Source organism: Frankliniella occidentalis, unplaced genomic scaffold (genome assembly GCF_000697945.3).
Source record: "Frankliniella occidentalis isolate FOCC.00 unplaced genomic scaffold, Focc_3.1 Scaffold37, whole genome shotgun sequence".
NCBI lineage: Eukaryota > Metazoa > Arthropoda > Insecta > Thysanoptera > Thripidae > Frankliniella > Frankliniella occidentalis.
In genome coordinates, this window is record NW_026267167.1 from 965,767 (window position 1) to 986,160 (window position 20,394).

The 20,394-nt window shown below is 43.5% G+C and overlaps 3 protein-coding genes across 3 annotated transcripts; 2 read left to right on the plus strand and 1 right to left on the minus strand.

The window, feature by feature from the left end:
- Positions 1–3,544: 3,544 nt before the first annotated feature.
- On the plus strand, positions 3,545–6,026 carry LOC113207048 (26S proteasome regulatory subunit 6A-B). The gene is made up of 8 exons (XM_026423405.2): positions 3,545–3,731; positions 4,028–4,234; positions 4,326–4,430; positions 4,523–4,723; positions 4,807–4,909; positions 5,057–5,343; positions 5,441–5,668; positions 5,744–6,026. The coding sequence occupies exons 1-8, from the start codon at positions 3,678–3,680 to the stop codon at positions 5,852–5,854; spliced, it is 1,296 nt and encodes a 431-aa protein (XP_026279190.1). The 5' UTR covers positions 3,545–3,677; the 3' UTR covers positions 5,855–6,026.
- LOC113207055 (mediator of RNA polymerase II transcription subunit 14) lies at positions 6,023–14,317 on the minus strand. The gene is made up of 24 exons (XM_026423412.2): positions 14,093–14,317; positions 13,368–13,699; positions 12,977–13,283; positions 12,745–12,870; positions 12,498–12,630; positions 12,245–12,336; positions 11,862–12,131; positions 11,549–11,776; positions 11,222–11,454; positions 10,929–11,127; positions 10,589–10,840; positions 10,338–10,502; positions 10,113–10,268; positions 9,841–10,012; positions 9,561–9,733; positions 9,296–9,487; positions 8,966–9,205; positions 8,673–8,880; positions 8,233–8,600; positions 8,000–8,149; positions 7,784–7,918; positions 7,537–7,674; positions 7,190–7,450; positions 6,023–7,118 (listed from the first exon to the last, which is right to left on the minus strand). Exons 2-24 carry the CDS (start codon positions 13,655–13,657, stop codon positions 6,537–6,539), a joined length of 5,070 nt encoding a protein of 1,689 aa, XP_026279197.1. The 5' UTR covers positions 13,658–13,699; positions 14,093–14,317; the 3' UTR covers positions 6,023–6,536.
- Positions 14,318–14,509: 192 nt separating this feature from the next.
- LOC113207046 (eukaryotic translation initiation factor 3 subunit M) lies at positions 14,510–18,210 on the plus strand. The gene is made up of 7 exons (XM_026423403.2): positions 14,510–14,675; positions 15,252–15,431; positions 15,523–15,617; positions 16,883–17,101; positions 17,182–17,447; positions 17,524–17,667; positions 17,763–18,210. The coding sequence occupies exons 1-7, from the start codon at positions 14,637–14,639 to the stop codon at positions 17,960–17,962; spliced, it is 1,143 nt and encodes a 380-aa protein (XP_026279188.1). The 5' UTR covers positions 14,510–14,636; the 3' UTR covers positions 17,963–18,210.
- Positions 18,211–20,394: the final 2,184 nt, after the last annotated feature.

The window sequence follows — 20,394 nt, forward strand, 5'->3', positions numbered from 1 at the left end:
AGAGAGAGAGAGAGAGAGAGAGAGAGAGAGAGGGGGGGGGGTCTCAACCGCACCCAAGTCGATTGCCAGCTCAGATAAACAAGGAGCGAGCCGGTAGTGCTCCGACACACACAACTGCTAATGAGACGGACCGTTCACTGACGCCAAGGCAGCGGCGGCGCTGTTGAGAACAACGACAAAAATGACGCATAAGCCATACGCGCGCGATTCGTGCGAAAGAAAAGAGGAATTTGCAGAAGCAGAAAACGGACTGACGAGGTGTTGTAAGTCCTGCGATGGGGAATCCCCCCGGGCGCTCCGCTGTGGGGGTGGGGCGGGGGGCGTGGAGGGACCACCTCCGGGGCCAAAGTCAGTCAGACAGCAGCGGCAAGCGGCCCCAACCTCGGCCCTCTCACTCACACATCAGCAAAATAAAGACACCCGTCCCAGTCCCGCTCGCACCCCGGGCCGCGCGGGCGAGCGGGGATAGCATCGTGTGAGATGAATTACAGAGGATTTGCTCCATATGGAAGGGAGCCTCTCAGTCGCCTACATACAGTGCACACTGATGCATGCATGCAAAATCGCATACTTTTAAGGCGTCATGGTGACCGAGGGCGTCTTCATATGAGCGCTTCAAAATAAAATTTAAAAAACTCCCGCTCCCCCATTAAAAAAAAAAAAAAACAACTTTGAAAAAAAAAAAACAATACTAGAAAACAAGTCGAAAACTTTGGAAAAAACGTCAGAAAGTCATTTACCAATTAAGAAGATGCTTAAAAGGGGGCAATACATACAAAAGTCTTGATCATGAGTCTGCGGATATAACAAGCATCTCAAAAATTAAGTGGGGCGTTTAAAAAAATGTCCGTTCGTTTCAGATCGCTACACGCACTCGAAACGACTAACGACCCGGCACTAATGAATATCGGTATATTTCAGAAGTAAAATAATGTCATGCTGCAGAGTGGCCCTAAGACCCGGAATATTCCGTATGGTAGTCGAATCACTGTGCTGTACAGCCTGCCGCATCTCTCCTCGCACGGCGCCTTGACCCTTGAGGAGTAGGCAATGCGCCCACACGCCTGCGTGCCGGTACAGTGCATTGTGGGCCGCCCTGCTAGCTGTCCCAACAGTATTACATATTGGAAAACATCGGGAACTATGGCCCATATTTTGGAAAATGTTGATTTAAAGAAAGGGGCTGTTCGTAAAATGAAAACTTTTTTGTTTTATTCGTTGTTGCTTTTTTATGAAAACTTTTGCTCGCGGTTGAACGCCCCTTTGGTGCGCGGCCCGCTGCTCCCGCTGGGGTTGCTGGCGGTGGTCATGAGCATCAGCAGCACGACGACATGGCTGCTGCAGAGCGTCGTCGCCCACCAGAGGGTCGCCCCCGCCCCGCCCGCCCAGAGGCATGGCCGCTGCACCGCGCCACGCCACGCCACGCCACGCCGCGCCGGGTGATACGCGTGAAGCAGAGCCGCCGCGCTGGGGATCCTTTTCAATATCACTGCGTCGCCGCGACCATTTTGTGCCGAGCCGACCGAGAGGGGGGAGGGGGGAGGGGAGGAGGGTGTGCCTTGAAGTGGAGGGTGCTGGGGCAGGGAGGGGGGAGGGGGATGAAGGGGGTTGCGTGTGAGGAGAGCACGGGGACGGGGCGGTTTCTCCGGGTGTCTGATGTTGACAGCGTTGCGGAGTTAAAGTGGTGAGAGGGGACGAGGCAACCGGTCCGCGGCGCGCCGGGCTTTGTGTAGTCTACCAGAGGAGGGGGGGGGGGAGCTCGGGGGGTGGCGGTGCAGAGGGAAGGGGGGAGGGAAGCTAGAAAGCCAGGTAATAGACGAGTCAATTTGTCGAGGGAGAAGAAGAGAGAAACGCTTTGGATCCACGCGGGGCGAGAGGGTGAGGAGGGGGGGAGCACCGGGTTAGCCTCCGGCCAGCCGGCTGTCAGCAGATCGGGGGATGCATCCCTCTGGCCTCGTGGTGTTTGTTTTGAGTTTTGCGCAAAACCAGCAACGGCAGCAGCTGCCGGGCTGCGCATAAAAGAAAGAGCGACGACTGGCGGACTGACTCCCCGGAGCCGATCAACTCCTCAGCCCTCCCCCCCCCCTCCCTTTTTCCTCCATGTATGGCTCCCTTCGACAACCCGTTTTTGAGTCAACAAAATAGCCTATAAAATGGGGCCGTGACAGCTCGGGGGGACAGCCACAGGGAGAACACGACAACGTCACGCACGAGGTGAGCGTGACAGCGAGCTCTGCCCGACGCGCAACGTGTGAGGCAACGGCATGGTTAGCCCCCGCAGACACCTGGGTAGGCAAACCCGCCGAACAGTTCTGTGGAGACGCCTGCCCACCCTGGCAGCGCCCATAGGCCCAGGGGGCAGTACTGGCGTATCACCTTCACGTTGCCCGATTTGGATTCCCCAATTGTTTTCATCATTATATCCGAATTAACCAGATTTCTCGGACAAGCAAAGGCACCCCGAGGAAGCAAACGATGAAGCCAATTTCGTATTTGACCAAAACAGCTAAAGAGACTAAATCTTTAACACGTTCCCTGCGGCCCTTTTTTGGTCCCTATGATTAAACCGACTGAATACGGGAGCGTGACCACATTGTGGTCATGCCGCAGGGAACGTGTTCAACGGCCATAACTCCGAAAGTAATTGAGCAACAGCGAGAGGGAGACTTTGCAGGATTCATGTCATGCACGATTCAAGACCTTATTTACACCAAAAGCCTACGGTAATCGGACAACGGGTCTTAAAGTTACACCTTTACATAATTCAAATAAATTAATTTTCAGCGCCCCGTTGGCATTGGCACCCTTAGAAGTTGTCCGATCCCCCCCCCCCATCCCCCACTTTTTTTGAATGTAAAGAAACATTTAATCACCCTGGACGCAATCGTTTTCGGCAAATCGATTATTTTTTAAAGGAGGAGGTCTGTGCGCCACCCTGTAGTACAGCAGGTGGCACATCAGAGGTCGTCGTACTGACACTAAGTCAGACAAAAACGTTCACTATGTTCGGCGAACCGCCATTTTACCGACGTCGGATAGACCCGAGCAGCGCTTCCCTCCACTCACCTCTCCGCCGCCGCTGTCCGCCGCCCGCCTCGCCCGCCACGCTCGCGCGCTCGATGGGTGGCCTGCTCCCCGGGCGTCAAGTAGCTCGGCGCTCGGCACGGCTCGGCTCCTCTTCGACCCTCTTTGTCGAAAATTTGCCTGTCTAAAATGCGAAAATTGGAGACGATGTCTTGGGAATCCTCCATCTCCTCCATTAAAGATTAAAGACGGAGAAATTAATAACCGCATTCGGAGCACAATTATTTACGAGAATTTTTGAATTGAATTTGGCGCCAGCCAGCATTTCCAGTACAATTTTTCGGAGGCTTGTTAATTTCGAAACTAAACATTACCTATGGCACAGCTCCAAATCAATGGGTTTTTGCTTACCCCTACACATTTTTTTGAAACTTATTTTAGATTATTCAATTACCTGAGTGAAGGTGGTGAAGGTTAGAGTTTTTGTATGGTGTATGTTGGTAGAATGGTGCGTGCAAGCGTCAGCAGCAGCAGTAGCTGCAGCGGCAGCAGCAGAAGAAAGATCAGAAAGAAAAGACACCGGACGGCAAATTCATTGACAGATATTTCTTGCGTGTGTTTGCGGTGGAAAAAAGCCTCAGAATATTTGCACCATGGCAGCCGATAACGCAGGACTAGAAGATGAAAAGATGTGGGACGACGAGGAAGTAAGAGCAACCCGGCACTTGTGTTTAAGTTCCTGTCAAAGCATTTCATAACCTTTAAAACTAATTATGACTTGACACATATTTATTCCATTTCTTAAATTAAATTTTTAGCCTTAATACGAAATTTAAGGATTTTACGCACTATTTTAAAAAGACGTTGATTCGTAAATCATTATGGTGTATCATCAGTCACTATGTTCATGCTATGGGCCCATTGTCTGTTATGTTTATCAACTAGTGTGTTGCTTTGCTCTTGTTTGCTGTTTGTTATCATTATTATTATTATTTCTCCTTAGGATGCACTAGCAGAGGAAGTACTGCGTATGTCTACGGATGAGATTGTTTCAAGAACAAGATTACTCGATAATGAGGTCAAAATTATGAAGAGTGAAGTTATGCGCATCTCTCATGAGCTCCAAGCACAAACAGACAAGATCAAAGAAAATACTGAGAAAATTAAGGTCAACAAGACGCTTCCCTATCTGGTGTCCAATGTCATTGAGGTTTGTAATTCAGTCACTGTACTTCCCTATCACACACCAATCATTCTGGGTCTGAAACGTTACGCATTTGCTCTTTTCCTTTCTTCTGCAGCTTTTAGATGTTGACCCTGAAGAGACTGAAGAGGAAGGGGCTGTTGTAGATTTAGATTCTCAGCGCAAGGGTAAATGCGCAGTTATTAAGACATCTACAAGACAAGTATGATTTGCTTTATATCTTCTTTAAAACGTGTACTGATGTAATGACTCCTTAATCTGTCAGTATGTTATTCAATCAATCAATGTTTTCAGACATACTTTCTACCTGTGATTGGTTTGGTGGATGCAGAAAAGTTAAAGCCTGGCGACTTGGTTGGAGTCAATAAAGACTCCTATCTGATATTAGAAACCTTACCTGCTGAATATGATGCTCGTGTCAAAGCTATGGAAGTTGATGAAAGACCCACTGAGCAGTACTCTGACATTGGTGGTCTTGACAAGCAAATCCAGGAGGTTTGTTTAACCATATCTCACTGTATCAATTGACAAATGTATTCGAAACTTTTTCCTTAAATTTTGATTTGTTTTTATTCCAGTTGATTGAGGCAGTTGTTCTACCCATGACGCACAAGGAGAAATTTGTCAATTTGGGGATTCACCCACCTAAAGGTGTTCTCCTCTATGGTCCTCCAGGAACAGGTGTGAAATCTTAATAATAGTAGTTAAAAAATAATAATAGTTAAGAAGAATAATAGTTTACAAAAAAATTAAAATTAAAAAAAAAACAAAACAGGTATATATTAGGGATTAATTTTTATACAAATACCCTTATTATTTTCTCTCCAGGAAAAACACTTTTAGCCCGAGCCTGTGCTGCTCAGACTAAGTCAACATTTTTGAAGCTAGCTGGCCCCCAACTTGTGCAAATGTTTATTGGTGATGGAGCTAAACTTGTACGGGATGCGTTTGCTTTGGCCAAAGAAAAGTCTCCAGCAATTGTTTTCATTGATGAATTAGATGCTATAGGTACAAAGCGTTTTGACTCTGAGAAAGCAGGGGACCGTGAAGTTCAGAGAACCATGTTAGAGCTGCTTAACCAACTGGATGGCTTTAGTTCCACTGCAGATATTAAGGTAAGTGATCAATTCAGTATTATCTTAATACTTCAAAGGCGTGTGTTTTATACACTGAAACAGAGTGTCTTAAAATCTCTTTCTTTGTTACCTGTAGGTTATTGCAGCCACTAACAGAGTGGACATTCTTGATCCTGCATTACTGCGGTCAGGTCGTCTAGACCGAAAAATTGAGTTCCCTCATCCAAATGAAGAGGCTAGAGCAAGAATTATGCAAATTCATTCAAGGAAAATGAATGTCTCTCCAGATGTAAACTTTGAAGAACTGTCAAGGACTACTGATGACTTTAATGGGGCACAGTGTAAAGCTGTTTGTGTTGAAGCTGTAAGTTGTAAATCTATCCAGTAAAACATAACATACTTTACTGACTGAAGCTAACATTATGGTTTTCTCTTTTAGGGTATGATTGCACTTCGTCGCAGTGCATCTATTGTAACACATGAAGACTTCATGGATGCCATTATGGAAGTTCAAGCTAAGAAGAAAGCAAATTTGAACTACTATGCTTAAGCTTTTATAAAATTGGTTAACTCATATGATTTATAAATTAATTAATTTAAGGAGTTCAATCTCTTATATAACTTGAAATTGCAGCAACAAGAGTTTCTTACTGCTGCAGTTTTTTTCTAACCTTCTTGGTCCTTCAACAGTTAATGAATGAATTAAAACAAACGCCACTGGACTTGGAAAGTGATATTTTACTTGATTTAACATCACTGAACACACAACATATAAAAGAGAAGTGACTATTGATATAATGTTTACAAGCAGATTAGTAAAACTGTTTAAAACTAGTAATACACTTTACAAGGAAGCAAAAGAAGAATAAATACAACAAGTTTAACCAAACACACATACTCAATTAAAATTAAAAATATTTTTTAACAAGCAATAAATAACATCTTTAAAGTCACCAACTGTTAAATAAGTCAAAAATTATAATGAAGAAAAAAACAAACAAATATTTCGTCAAATAACAAGGAGAGATAAAATGAGATTAACTTTGTACTATATCTCAATCAAAAGTAAGTTCTTTAGATCACACACTTTGGTATGGATATTTGTCATAACAGCTGACATTTGGTAACCTGCCATAATACCAGATCTAATAGGAATAGGATACTAAAGGAATGAAAACATAGAAAACAGGAATACAGTCCCACCTAATGTAGGCAATCAGACCTTGAGTAAGTTATGGCCCCATCATTCCGTGTTGTGACATGTGGCCACCTGGACCCATCCCCCCCATGTGACCGCCCATCGGGCCCCCCATGCCCCCTGCCATGGGACCCATAGGCCCTCCCATGGGGCTACCGTGCGGGCCACCCATGCCGCCCATGGGGCTCCCCATCTGCCCTCCCATCGGTCCCCCATAAGGCCCGCACATGCCACCGCCTGGTCCCATGGGCCCCACCTGCCCGCCCATGGCACCATGTCCAGGCCCGGGCATCATCCCCATGCCACTCGACATCCCCATGGGCCCCCCCATGCCGCCGGGCCCCATGCCGCCCATCCCGCCCATGTGCCCCATGCCCGGCCCCATTCCCATGCCCATCCCAGAGCCCATTGGTCCCATCATGCCTCCCATGGGCCCCATCCCCCCCATGTGCCCCATCCCCGGCCCCATGTGCATGCCCCCCGGCCCCATCCCCATGCCATGGCCGTGCATGCCCATGCCGTGGCCGTGCATGCCCATTCCGCCCATGCCCAAGGGAGAATGCATCATGCCTGCTGGGGAGTGGCAACTGTTGGGGCCAACGACCATGCCAGCGACCTAGAAACAAAAGCGCAATGTCAGACAGGCCGGGGAAAATTAATACAAGACAACGACACTGAAGCACTCACCTGCGACATGTCAGTAGGGAGGTTGAGATTCATCAAGAGATCACGCACAGCCAACAACAGCATCGACTCCTGGCCAACATGAGAACTGGCTGAGTACTCCGCAAAGCGCTTCAACTGAATGTTTGCAGCTGCAACAGCTAAGGCAGGTCCGGGCTCCCTTTTCTCAGCGACTTGAGTATTTCTGAGGGCAACATCGTACATAAGGGGAAGGACTACTGATGCTCCTTCTCCAGGACCGACACATATTCTTGAAAGCTGAATCTGGAAACAGCAATGGTAGATTAAGTAATGGGAAGTAGGGAGGTAGCTCAAATTTACGTCACATGAAAACAACGAGGAGAACTCACAAAGCACACAATTTTGTTGCGGAATAATAGAACACCAGGTTGTCCTGTTGGAACGATTGGAGCAACAGAGGCTGGTGGTACTCTGAGACAAAGTTGGACACTCCATTTAAAGTTCGCTTGTTGTGCTAGATTTGGCATCTAAAAATTTATAGAAATTCATAACATTAATGGAAAATCACTTGCCTCCACTCAAATTATTATCTTAAACCTAAATAAAGTAATAATACACACAAACAACAAATCTTACCAAATCAAACTTCATAATCTGAATAAAGTCTTTAAGGACAAACAGTGGGGTGCACAGAATTCGAGCCAGTCCAAGAAGCGAGTTAGGCTTGTAAGGAGGGCAGGCTACCCTCATCTCAAAAAACTTTTCAATTATCTATTAAAAGAGAGGTAAAACATATACATTAGCAACAGATTAATTTATTGATATAAGAAGTGTTCAGGACTAGCTCTTTACCTGCATTTCGTCTATACTCAGCTGATCTTTATACTCGGGAAGAGGAGCCACCTTCAGGTGAATGGTTAGAGAATGATAAGGGTTGAGGATAAGACGGCATTGCAGACACTCTGTTTTAAAACCAGGTTCAGCTGTCCTGAGGTCTGTAAGCTATGCACGCAAGAAACACATCAGTTCATCAATAAAGAAGAAAACATACACAATTAAATATAGGAAAAAAAAGACTTTCTAACCATTTCCTCTGATTGAATGAAGCGGTGCATTTGCCGCCTCATGAACACACTGCCCAGGAAGCGCTCCAAGGGACACAGGTCTGGCGTCCCATGTGGGACTTGAGGTGGGGGCAGGTTTGGTGCGGCAGGTGGCAGTGGACTTGGTGAGCACAGCAACTCTAGCGAGTGATAGGTCATGACAGTGGGCAGGGCAGCCCAGGACCGTAGGGTGTTGGGCCTGGGTTGCTGTTGCTCCCCCTGCACTCCTGAGCCAGGGCTCAGACCAGGGCCAGAGCGCCCCGGCGATGACCGAGGGGTGGCCGGAGAGTTGGGCCAGTTGGAAGCAGCAGGCGAGGCCATCGAAGGAAACGGACTACCATCCGGGTGACCTGTCAATCAAGTCTCACATGAGTGTGCGAAACGAAACGCTCGACGACTCTCAAACCAGGCACTGCACTGACCTGCCATGAAGGAGCTCGCAGGGGAGTGGCCGATCATGGAGGGCTGAGGTGACGCACTGGGCATCTGGAGCGGGCTCGGCAAGGAAAGGGGGTTGGGAGAGTTTGCTGACATGAGCCCCACTCCAGGGGAGGCAGACATAGCTGGGGGTGAGGCGAGGTTGAATGAAGCGGCGGGTGACAAACCAAAGTTCTGCTGGTGCTGGTTGCTCTGAGAAAAAAAAATGGAGCAGGGTCGAGTTGAATTAAATGCTGTCAGAAAATCTGGGACAAAAGATGCACTTTTGAAAGCTCACCTGAATGTTAGACATGTGAGGACTGGCTGGAGTGTGTGGGTTACTTCCCAATGGAGGTGTAAGTGGGGCGTGGAAACGAAGTCCATCTTTTGGGTTCGCTGGTGAATTGGGACCACGACCAAGACCATGACTGTTTGCTTCAGAGTCAAACGTTGCTGGTGAAGGCTGATTGTCATCGTCTGAAGAGTGAGTCTGACTCCCAGATGGAGAGTTGTCCACAGCATATTTACTAAGATAATTCTGGAAAGCAATGTGATAAAAAATTAAAACTATGAATCAAAGTTCAGAAAAAAGTGAGTACCTCAGGGTTACCTAAAATATATTGCTCACCTTTAAACCTTGGGCTGCAATGAGATCAGGGACCGAAGAAGAACCAAAAGACGAGTAAACTCCATCCCTCAAGGAAACACAATTGCCTCCCTTAATCCTCACCTCAATAGAAAAGGTTCCTTTGTATATGAGATGAAGCGTAGTGGGCGTTTGTGCTGCCATATTCCAAGTTTGAATAGGAATTGCAGGTCTCTGCAATCATATTTAATATATTCATTCTGCACTAATTAAACATGAAGGGTACCAACAGGTAACATTTACTTACAGTGCCAATAACACCAAATTGTGCTACAGAGGAAAGTTTAGAAAGAGATGCAAGGGGTTCATAGGTTTCTTGAAGAATTTGAACGAGAACAACTGAGCTCCTATTCTGGTTTAGGAATGCTTCCAACTGTGGACGAACAAGTGTATGAGCAGCAATGGCTTTACCTGATATGCCTGCAATAGTAAACAGATACAGATAAACAACAAGTTCTATTTGGAATGACAGATTAAAACTAATCCACAATTATCAGAATATATAATCATTCAAGAAAAGTAATTACCAAACAGGAGGCAAAAAGCATTTTTTTCGGTGTCCCATCCAATAGTAACAATTGCTTCTTTATTGGGGCCATATGCAATAATAAAATGCAAATAATTATAGGACTTTATTGAACATATATCTGCTAAGTGGTATTTGCTGCATTTTAAACCCTCTGAAAGCTCTTCAGCCAGCTATAGGAGAAAATTAAAAACAATATTATAAAAACATAATCCATAGATGTATAAGCTGAAACTTTTTTAAAGAAAATACTTGGCTGGAAAAATGCATTACCATGTACAGCTGTGTAATATATGTCCAATCTGCTAAAAGTAAATCAATTGTTTTGGATATATCTTCCTCACTCAAGATATCATAATGAAGGAACACTGGATGTCGATTTCCCTGTTCTTTAGGATGTGTGGACTGGAGAGGAGACCCAGCAAAAACCTGTTTGTGACAGGATTAAATTAGGCACGTAGTAATAAATTGCTCACTATTTCCAGCATTTATACTTACCAATTCCAAAATCCACACTCTTCCTTGATTCCTTGTGGAAGATCTAACTGACACGGACAACAATCTTTGCAAAAGTGCGACATAGTAAGGGTCTGTAGGTGACACTCGGTTGGGAGGTGGAAATGTCAGTATACGAAGAACAAGGCCATTGCCCTCGGCTTCCACCTAAAATAAATATATAAAAATAGAACAATTCATATTAGTAGGTAAAAAAAGGAATAAAATGTTTGAAGCTTTCATTGGCTACCCACTTGTATGCCTTGATGAGGGATTCCCCTTCTTGTCAATTCATGACACAAATTAATGAATGGTATTCTTTCTTCACACATTGATACAACATGAGCCAGTTCAGGGATGAAGTAGGCAGGGTGCTTACTCCGAAGGTGTGATTCACGGTCCGTGTTAAAATGTTTTTTACGCTTACCAAATGATTGGGATTCATCAACACTGGTACATGGGCCATGAGTGGCAACGAAAGTGTCCAGTTCAATCAGAGTAAGGACCTAACACAGAAAAATAGGGAGAAAATTACAAAATCTGACAGAAAAATACTCCACTAATGCATTCATTTAGATGCAACAAAAACTTTACCTTAAGATATGGTTTGGGCATTTCATTATCAGTATCTTCTGAAGATTGTTCTTCTTCTTGTATTGAGACTGCTCTTACTGATGCCAAGTAGAAAGCACAGGTGATATCTAAAGAAGACCCTTTATTTTCCTGAAGATCAATAATAAGAATAAAAGTTTGATGATGGTTGAACTGAATCAGCATATGATGTCTTCCTAATCTGGGAACCCAAAATGAAATTTAATTAAACAACATTCACAAAAATCCTAAATTTTAATAGAAATGAATATCACTAGTTGATATGCTACTCATACCTTGAAGCGAGAGGGCTCTCCTGGAGGGAAAGGAGAGGCAGATAATCCTTTACTGTGACAGGTAAATGCATGAGTGATTTTTCACAACGTCTTTTCATAACCCAAAATCGAAGCTCAGATAGTAAAGTAGGTAGTTTGGATCTATCTCCATTCAAAGCTACCTCAATACCCTCCGTCAATGACGTTTCATACTGAGGGACACAACATTGAATGATGCCAGTGTACGTATCAATCTGCAGGGGGAAAAACATTTTTTTTTTTAAAGAGTGGAAGCTTATAACAAACACAGTTTTATAACAGGGTGGTATCAGAAATCAGTACACTTACCGTGATCAACATTTGTTCAGCTCGCTGACAAGGCCGCAGAAGAGGAACATAAAGAATTGTTGGCACACCACTGACAGTGCATTCTACTCCAGGCAACAGGGATTGTATTTCAGATTTTAATTCTGTTAGGCAAGCTCTTGTTCGGATATGGATAGTATGGGCAAGTAACCTTTCAAGAGATAACTCAGCAGAATGGATGGCTTTTTCAGCTATTTCTGCAATTTCAGCCTAAAAGATGGAAATTTTAATATGATTTACGTGATTTAAATTTAGTAATGACAACTGAAAAACATTATTTGATTCTGAAACACACCTCTGAGTGACCTAAATGAGGATGGTGAACAACAGTTAGAGGTTTGGCACTGTCTCTTTCATTGACCTGAATACTAAATTTGTAACCCAGCTCAGGATGTGGTTCCTTCTTTGACTGCTCAACCCAATACGAAAGTGTTAAGTGATGTCCTGGTTCATAACTATGGACTTGAACATATTCTCCAAGTCGATCTTTTTTCAGTCGAATAACCTGAGAGTACAGGATCTCAAGCTGAAGTGATTGGGCAAAAAAATGGAGAATGTTGTAGACCTACAAAAGAAACAAAGTACATCCATGAACTCTAAAGGGTAAAATGTGTCATGGCACACATGTCTGAAGTGCCCTAAAACTCAGACACAAATTAATTGGTGATGGTGACTCACCTCATTCAATGAGTTAGGATTGTCTGCCAGTCGGGCCTGGATGAGGTCTTGCACATATTCCACCTGAAGAGGGTGAACTAATGGTTGTCCCCCTGACAAAGGAAAGATAACTAATTGTAAAGACAAATTAAATTTTCAGGTGAAATTTTCAAAGAAAGCAACTTTTAATTTAGAGTTTAAAAAAACAAAAAGTAAAACATATTTATCTTTAAGTTTATAGCACAGTTTTGAACTCTTATTTTGGCTCTCATACCTCCGATTTCTTTATTTTCGACAAGAATTTCCACATCTAGCAATCGCCAAGGAATGTTCGGTCCATCGCCCATTACTGTGAGTGAGACCTTAAACTCATGTTTTACATGGAATGTAGCCCTCCCACCTTCAATCTAAAGGAGAAAAAAAATCAACATATGTAGAAAAAAGTCAGTACATTTCTAAATACTGAACATTTGATATTGTGGTAAGGTACACTTGAATAGCAGAATATTTTTGTGACTCACTGTGACATTTTTCATCTGCGGAAAAACATTGCTTGTGACAAGACGATGTTGAATGACCTGATTTAAGCGAAGTAGTGTATTTGCTTTCTCAGTAGTAGTAATTGGTTCTTGAGGTACAATACGGTCCTGCAAATAATATTTTTCCAAATGTTAGTTCAAAAATACAAAGGTCAGATATTTTTGAGTTTATTATTAAGATATGTGAAAATCAATAAAAATGTGTTTTAAGTACCCGAATGCACTGAGGTAAACGTCCAAAAGTTCCTGTAGTAAGAATTTCAACAGCTGCCGGGATATGGAAGTCGGGTAAGCATGCGTTAACAAGTGTTTCTCGGGCCATCTTTGCCAGCATATCAGCAGTATCCACAAACAATAAAGACTGCTTATCTAGAAAAGCCATGACATGTGCAGATTTCTCGACTTTAGACACAGAGCTAGCCCATTTGACCAAGGCCAGAAGGCGTACAAATAGTTGGCGTGTTCTAGCAGCAAAGTTGTATATTTCAATTTTTCTTTCCATGTCAGTTTTTTTGGGGAGACTGTAGAGAGAATGCATGATAAAGTTTCAAACCTGACTGTAGTAAATAATAATAATGGGATTGGAGAGTACTACAATTACTTACAGTTCTGCAAGTACCGTGAGTTCATGATATGTCCTCTGAACAATAAAGTCAATAAGGGTGGCGAGGCTAACGGTTCCACCACGTTGCCCTTCTGAAAGAGTATGTGGGAAAAGTACTTGTTCATGTTCTGGTTGATGCAATGGTTCTTCATGTAGAAGTGGAGGCTGTGGCTGAGGCTGTGGCGACTGCATCTGTTGCTGAGGTACTTGCTGTAGAAGCTGTTGTAGCTGCTGATGCTGTTGCGGTTGTTGCTGAAGCAGCTGCTGACCTTCCAAAGGTACAGGGGACATTTCTTCAAAATCCAGCTTGACAGAGGATGCTGAGATATGCCCCTGGAAACAATATTTGTGTGATTATTCCTCTCTCTATGGTGAACCCTGGGTTTTGCAGTAAGAAAGAAATTAGTACGAGAGACAACCCAAAGATTAAGTCTACCACACAATTTACAAAAAAGAAATATTAGCTTTCAGTTTTAAAACACAAGCAATAGAAGACCCACTTTACTGACCCCTTCACATATAGGAGCAGAAACAATGACAAGTCAACTTGTCGAATCATTTAGGTTACTACAAATTGACATTTATTCACAAAACTATGATAGTGACGACAAATCAAACGTGAAATTTTCACGTTCAAGAGTAAAATTTTTACAGAAAGTTATATAAGACAAATCAATGGTGAGGTAGACAAATAAACAAACGGTGTGATTTGTGTCGGTCTCTCACCTGGGGATCGGGTGACTGTATTACTGTAGCCAGGCGCTACGGCCGCACCAACTCACTGCCAAACTACACCATTCTAACGGCAATTATGATTCTGTGCGGGTGAACGAGATGAGATAATACCCATAAATCACCCAGCCGGCCATTTTCACTACACATATCAATCACTGAAAAACCACCTGCGAGTAGCGAACAGGCGATCGTCTGCTTGTTTTGGTTCTGCCTATAAACGATTTTGATCGTCCCGACCTGTCTTTAATCACAAAGGCACCGTACCTGGGCACGAATACCAAAAGGTACAATCTAAACCTTCATTAAAATTTCTGTGTAATTTCATTTTCGTGTTTAGCGAATACGGGATGTCTTATTTCCTCTTCTGAACTTAAGTTGCCGACAATCTGTCAATAGTGTCGTTGGGTTTGGGAAAAGTTTGTTGAACTTGAGATTCAGACAAGGCCGTGGGTGTGCTGCCGTGTGTCGGTCTCTTTACCGTCTGTCGGTGTTTGTGTCGTCTCCCGGTCGCCTTGGATAATTTATTGTCATCAAAATGTATTTTGTTTTTATAGATTTAGCCCTCGACGACCAAGTAAGTTGACTGAAGTTTCATTCCTTTCCTTTCCTTCTCAATGATCGGTGGCCCACTACCACATTCTTCATATCTGCCCTGTTTCGGCTTCATGTTTGCTACAACGTGCAAAGGTCTACGAGAGGAACTTGCGAACGCAAGGTTTTGGGATGTTGTAAATGCTCATCAAAAACTTATTACTTATTTATCGAGGTAAATTGCTGTTGGCAGACGTTCCATCAGAGCTAGATGATCCACGATCATCTGTCACCCTAACCTCTATTTACATGCCTTGTAGGTTATGACAGTAATCAATCCGATGACTATTGATGATATGTTCCTATGTGGAATACTGTCGTTTTTATTTGAAGGAGTTTTCGATACTATTGACTCGTTTCTCGGTCGTCTATCTAGACACTTTGCATGTTTCATTCTGGACGACCCGCTTACTCAACACCATCTGCTAGCTATCTGTTGTTTCCCCATTATAGTACAGAAATTTACTGTTTCCGAACGTAGTGTCAATCTTCATTATGAAATGGACTCTAAAAACTGTACCTCAAGTAGGGCATCAAACTTTTATTGTGTTTGTTTCAGGCGCAGGAGCTACGTGCTTACCTTAAAGGTTTGGGAGCTGAAATATCAACAGAGAAATCGCCCAAAGGGATAGAAGATGATCTTCACAAAATCATAGGTGTTTGTGACACCTGTTTCAAAGATGCTCCAGAACCGGAAATTGAAAGTGTCTTGAATGGAATTGTATCTATGTTAGTGACTGTAAGTATGCCATCTTCATTTATGACCAAGCTCTGGACATTAATCGGGTGAAATAACTGAAAATAAACATCAACTGTTTTCTTATTTTTAGATACCACTGGAAAGGGCTGAAAACTTGGTCTTAGCATTTTGTGAAAAGCTTACAAAAGCCACTGGCCAACATTTGAAGATGGTTACTTTGAGAGTGTAAGTATTATAGTATTTATTATTTAATTTAATAGGGCTACCTACTGCCCTGGGTTTATCACATCAGTTATGTTAGCTATTATTCAACACTAAGTGGCCTCATATTCTAGCAATGGAATTGATTTAATAGTCTCTTAAGCTTCTGAATCTTCCCTATTAAGGCGTGGAAGGTGATGATAACCAAATCGGGCAAGTCCCGCTTCAATCAACTTTGAGGCACATTTGGGATGCTCCCACCTTTTAATATTTTCCAATTCATTGGAATTGAATGAGAGAGAGGGCATGTCATCTGCGATTGTTCTGGCTTTAAAGTAAATCGAACATAAGAGTTATTGCCATTTGCAACATATGTTTCTAAATGTAATTTCTTTTAAGTATCCCTCTTTTCAATTTTCTTCCAGTCATTTGTATTGTGATTGGATAGGGAAGGAGGGCATATTATCTGCGCTAGTACTGGCTTTTAAGTATCCTCAACTTAAGAGTTATCGTAATGTGCAACACATTTTCGTGGATGTCATTTCTGTATCCCTCCTTTCAACTTTTTCCAACCATTACCGTTGTGGTTGGATAGGGAAGGAGGGCATATTATCTGCGCTAGTACTGGCTTTTAAGTATTCTCAACTTAAGAGTTATCGTAATGTGCAACACATTTTCGTGGATGTCATTTCTGTATCCCTCCTTTCAACTTTTTTTCCAATCATTACCGTAGTGGCTGGATTAGGAAGGAGGGCATATTATCTGCGCTAGTACTGGCTTTTAAGTATCCTCAACTTAAGAGTTATCGTAATGTGCAACATCTGTATTCTCCTATTAGAATCTTTCCCATAGTACCTTCAATACCTCATAAGGGTTATTGCCATTTGCAACATATGTTTCTAAATGTAATTTCTTTTAAGTATCCCTCTTTTCAATTTTCTTCCAGTCATTTGTATTGTGATTGGATAGGGAAGGAGGGCATATTATCTGCGCTAGTACTGGCTTTTAAGTATCCTCAACTTAAGAGTTATCGTAATGTGCAACACATATTCCTGGATGTCATTTCTGTATCCCTCCTTTCAAATTTCGTCCAATCATTATTATTTTGATTGGATTAGGAAGGAGGGCATATTATCTGCGCTAGTACTGGCTTTTAAGTATTCACAACTTAAAAGTTATCGTAATGTGCAACATCTGTATTCTCCTATTAGAATCTTTCCCATAGTACCTTCAATACCTCATTCGTTCTAATTTAATCCATGTTTTGTTGTTGTTCTCTTTGCTTGCAGGATGTGGCTTCTTTTCCAATCACTTGATGAGACAAGCCCAATGCGGTATCATGTTTACTTTCACTTGGTGCAAATTGCTCGCTCGGTAGATCAAATGAAATATGTTTTTAAAGATGTTATCCACCTCAAGTCTCAGTTTGCTACTTGCCCCCCATCAAATGAGCAAATGCAGAAACTGTTGCGGTTACTTCATGAGGCACTCCTTGCCAGCAAAAATAGGTATACATTTGCATTATGATGCCACATTGATTCTTGCAGCTCCTTGTCTTCTATTGTATATCATCTACCTTTGGTTTCAGTGAGCAGGCTTCCAAAGTAATGGTGGAATTACTGGGCACCTACACCACAGAGAACGCCTCTCAGGCGCGAGAAGATGCACAGCGGTGTATATTAGCAGCCTTGGCTGATCCTAAAACCTTCTTGTTGGACCCCCTCCTTGCCTTGAAGCCTGTGCGCTTCCTGGAGGGAGAGCTAATTCACGACCTTTTGTCAGTATTTGTATCCGAGAAACTCTTAGTCTATCAGCAGTTTTACCAGAACCACAAAGAGTTTGTGAATGGGCTTGGTGAGTGGGTTTGCTTTTACGCTTTACTGGTTTTGGGTTTTCTTTTTCTGAAAGGTACGTTCTTTTTTTATATCAGGCTTGAATCATGAGCAAAACATGAAGAAAATGAGGCTCCTCACCTTCATGCAGCTTGCTGAGGACAACCCTGAAATGACGTTCCAGAAGCTTCAGGAGGAGCTACAGCTAAAGCCTGAAGAGGTGGAGCCATTTGTCATTGATGGTATGTGTCTTGACCTGCCTGTGATTTCCTCTTACTAAATATTATAGGATCTTCATTACTAAATAGTCACCTTGCATTGGATTAATTTGTTTTAGTGCTGAAGACTAGACTTGTGCGGGCAAGAATGGATCAATCTGCTCAGAAAGTTCACATTTCCAGCACAATGCACCGTACATTTGGTCAGCCTCAGTGGCTGCAACTGAGAGATATTCTTCAGACCTGGAAGCAAAACGTTGTTGGCGTTCAAGAGGGTATGAGTGCAATTGTTAAACCCAAAATTGAAGCCAAGAAGTAAATATAATTGGTGTGTCATGTCCTGTAATACTGAGTAAATTTAACATCTGTGAGTATTTCTGTGTATATTTTGTTGTTATGCGTATACTACATCCACCAGCTAACTTTCAAAATGGTCAATTCCTATCTTCCATTAGCTCCATATGATCTGAGGGCTTTATATTAATTTTGGTTTATGTGCTTGGAATAAATCTAAGAGCATACAATTTTTTTTTAATTTTATTCATTAAAATCATTCATTCTTTGACACATCATGCAAATTATTTTTCCTCCAGGAAATCTCTTATGAAATCCAATCATCACTTCGTCACAAAATCCGTTTGCACAGTTACTGGGTGAATATATTAATAGTTTTAAGTTTGGAATTTCTAGATCATCATAAAAAGATACTGCATCATTTCTGAATGAGGGCAAATCTAAAAATAGAATCTGGATTGATATTTGGAACAAATTAAGTATCTGTTTGCAAGTACATCTAGTGTCATCATCATGTTTTCTACGGTAGATGTTGCAGTACCCAACATGTTCCATATACCATCTACCGTGGTACCATGTTGCAGTCCCCACAAAAAAACATGCACATAACTATCACTAAAACAATGAAGAAATAACATTGGTATATTACTTATAAGAAGTAATGATGAGAAAAAGTATCAGTTTACCAGCTGGTGTTTACATTGGAATGAAGCATTGCCACAATATTTGGTGATCTGGTAGATCAATGGGGAGAAGTGTGAATTCCTGATTGTGATAATTTGGGGCATTATGAGAAGACATCAATGAGTTACTGAGGTTTTCACCTTCTGTTTGAATATTTTATGGGGCATACCTTCTTATCAATGAAACACCTGTCAACTGTTCCAAGGCACTTGAGGCAGAATACATGCCCACATGGCAGTGCTTTAGGCCTTCGTCCTAGTTCATTAAATCTCTCGAAACACTCTAGGCATTCCATCTACAAAAAGAAATTTCGTACAAAATTGATCTTGTTTGTTAGGGTCATTCCCCATGAACATGAGTGAACTAAATTATTTTCTTGTTATAAATACAACCACAGTACACATGAGGAAATAATATTTCCTCTTGCACAAAAAGAATCTGTGTTTTCAACAGCATCACTTATGTTCTGTCCTATAACTCTCCTCCCATCCATTTTCAAAGTTTCAGACTTTTACTGAGGAAGAGGAAGAGTTGTCACAGTTGTCACTTTGAGTGATTGTTTCACCACTGGGCGTTTGAGGGGCTGCGTCGTGAACAGCAAGTTTTAGTCTCTCTCTGTCTCTCTTGTAAGACTTCGGGTCTTCGGCTGGCGGCTGAGCAACAAGTGAGCAAGACAGAGAAGGAGAAATAGAAAACAAAGAGTCGCTTTCAAAGGCAGCCGAGCTCACGTGCGAATAGTCGTGCGGTGCGCTGGGCGCAGTCGAGTCGAGGGACGGACAGAGAGAGGCGGCCGGTCGCAGTAACCTTTTAGCTGAAAATCTGACTAACCAGCAACTGGCAACGCAGAGGAGGACCACAAATTAGCAGGTAGAACTGGCTCGATCACCATTTTAGTCTCTCTTCCGTCCAATTTGAATTGCCTGTACTGTATGTGTTTGTGTGAAATGTTTAGCCTATATAGGTTAAACTTAGAGGGGAAAAATCTGATTTGATTTCCGATATACTATCTCTTTTTGGTTGCGTATATTTTCACCTCAACTTGCCTGCATATCTTTCGAAGGAGAATCCCTCGTCACCTCAGTCCATACCTTATATCCCGCTGAAATTTAAACCACGTCGCGATGTTGTGCAATCCCTCAAGGGGGCGGCAGCAACGCACCGGTCGCCGGCCACCTTCCCGCCGCGGGTTCAAACGGGTTCAAACCGATGAACCTCTGCACGCGTGCCAGCAGTTTCATGAACATATCTGATTGCGTTTTGCAGACATGGAGTGCTCCCGGTGCGATCAGCGGTACGACCAAGAGGCCCGCCAGCCGAAGATTTTGCCGTGCGGCCACACCTTCTGCCTGTCCTGCCTGCAAGGGGCGGGCCAGTGCTTCAGTGACGGCAAGGTGGGTGAAGGCTAGGATGTGACACATTCTCCAGGGCACAAGTGTCTTGGTTCTGGCGGGCGCCTGCAACGCGTCGGGTAGGCCAGCCCGCCGAGCAGCTGTGCGGAGCCGGCGGCCCGCCTGGAGCGCGGGCAGGCGCTCAGAGTGCAGACCACCTTCTCTAGGGGCTGGAACGCCTCTTCGTTGAACTCTCTCGCTCCCTGCAGGCGTTCCCCGGCGTCGACTGCCTCCCGGACGACCAGTACACCCTCAGCCTGGTGACGGGCGACATCCGCCGGCACCCGGATGACCCCGGCCCCGGTGCGCTCCAGCTGTGGTGCCGGGGGTGCTCGGCGGCGGCCTCGGACTGCTGCGTGGACGACGGTCACGAGCTGGTCCCCTC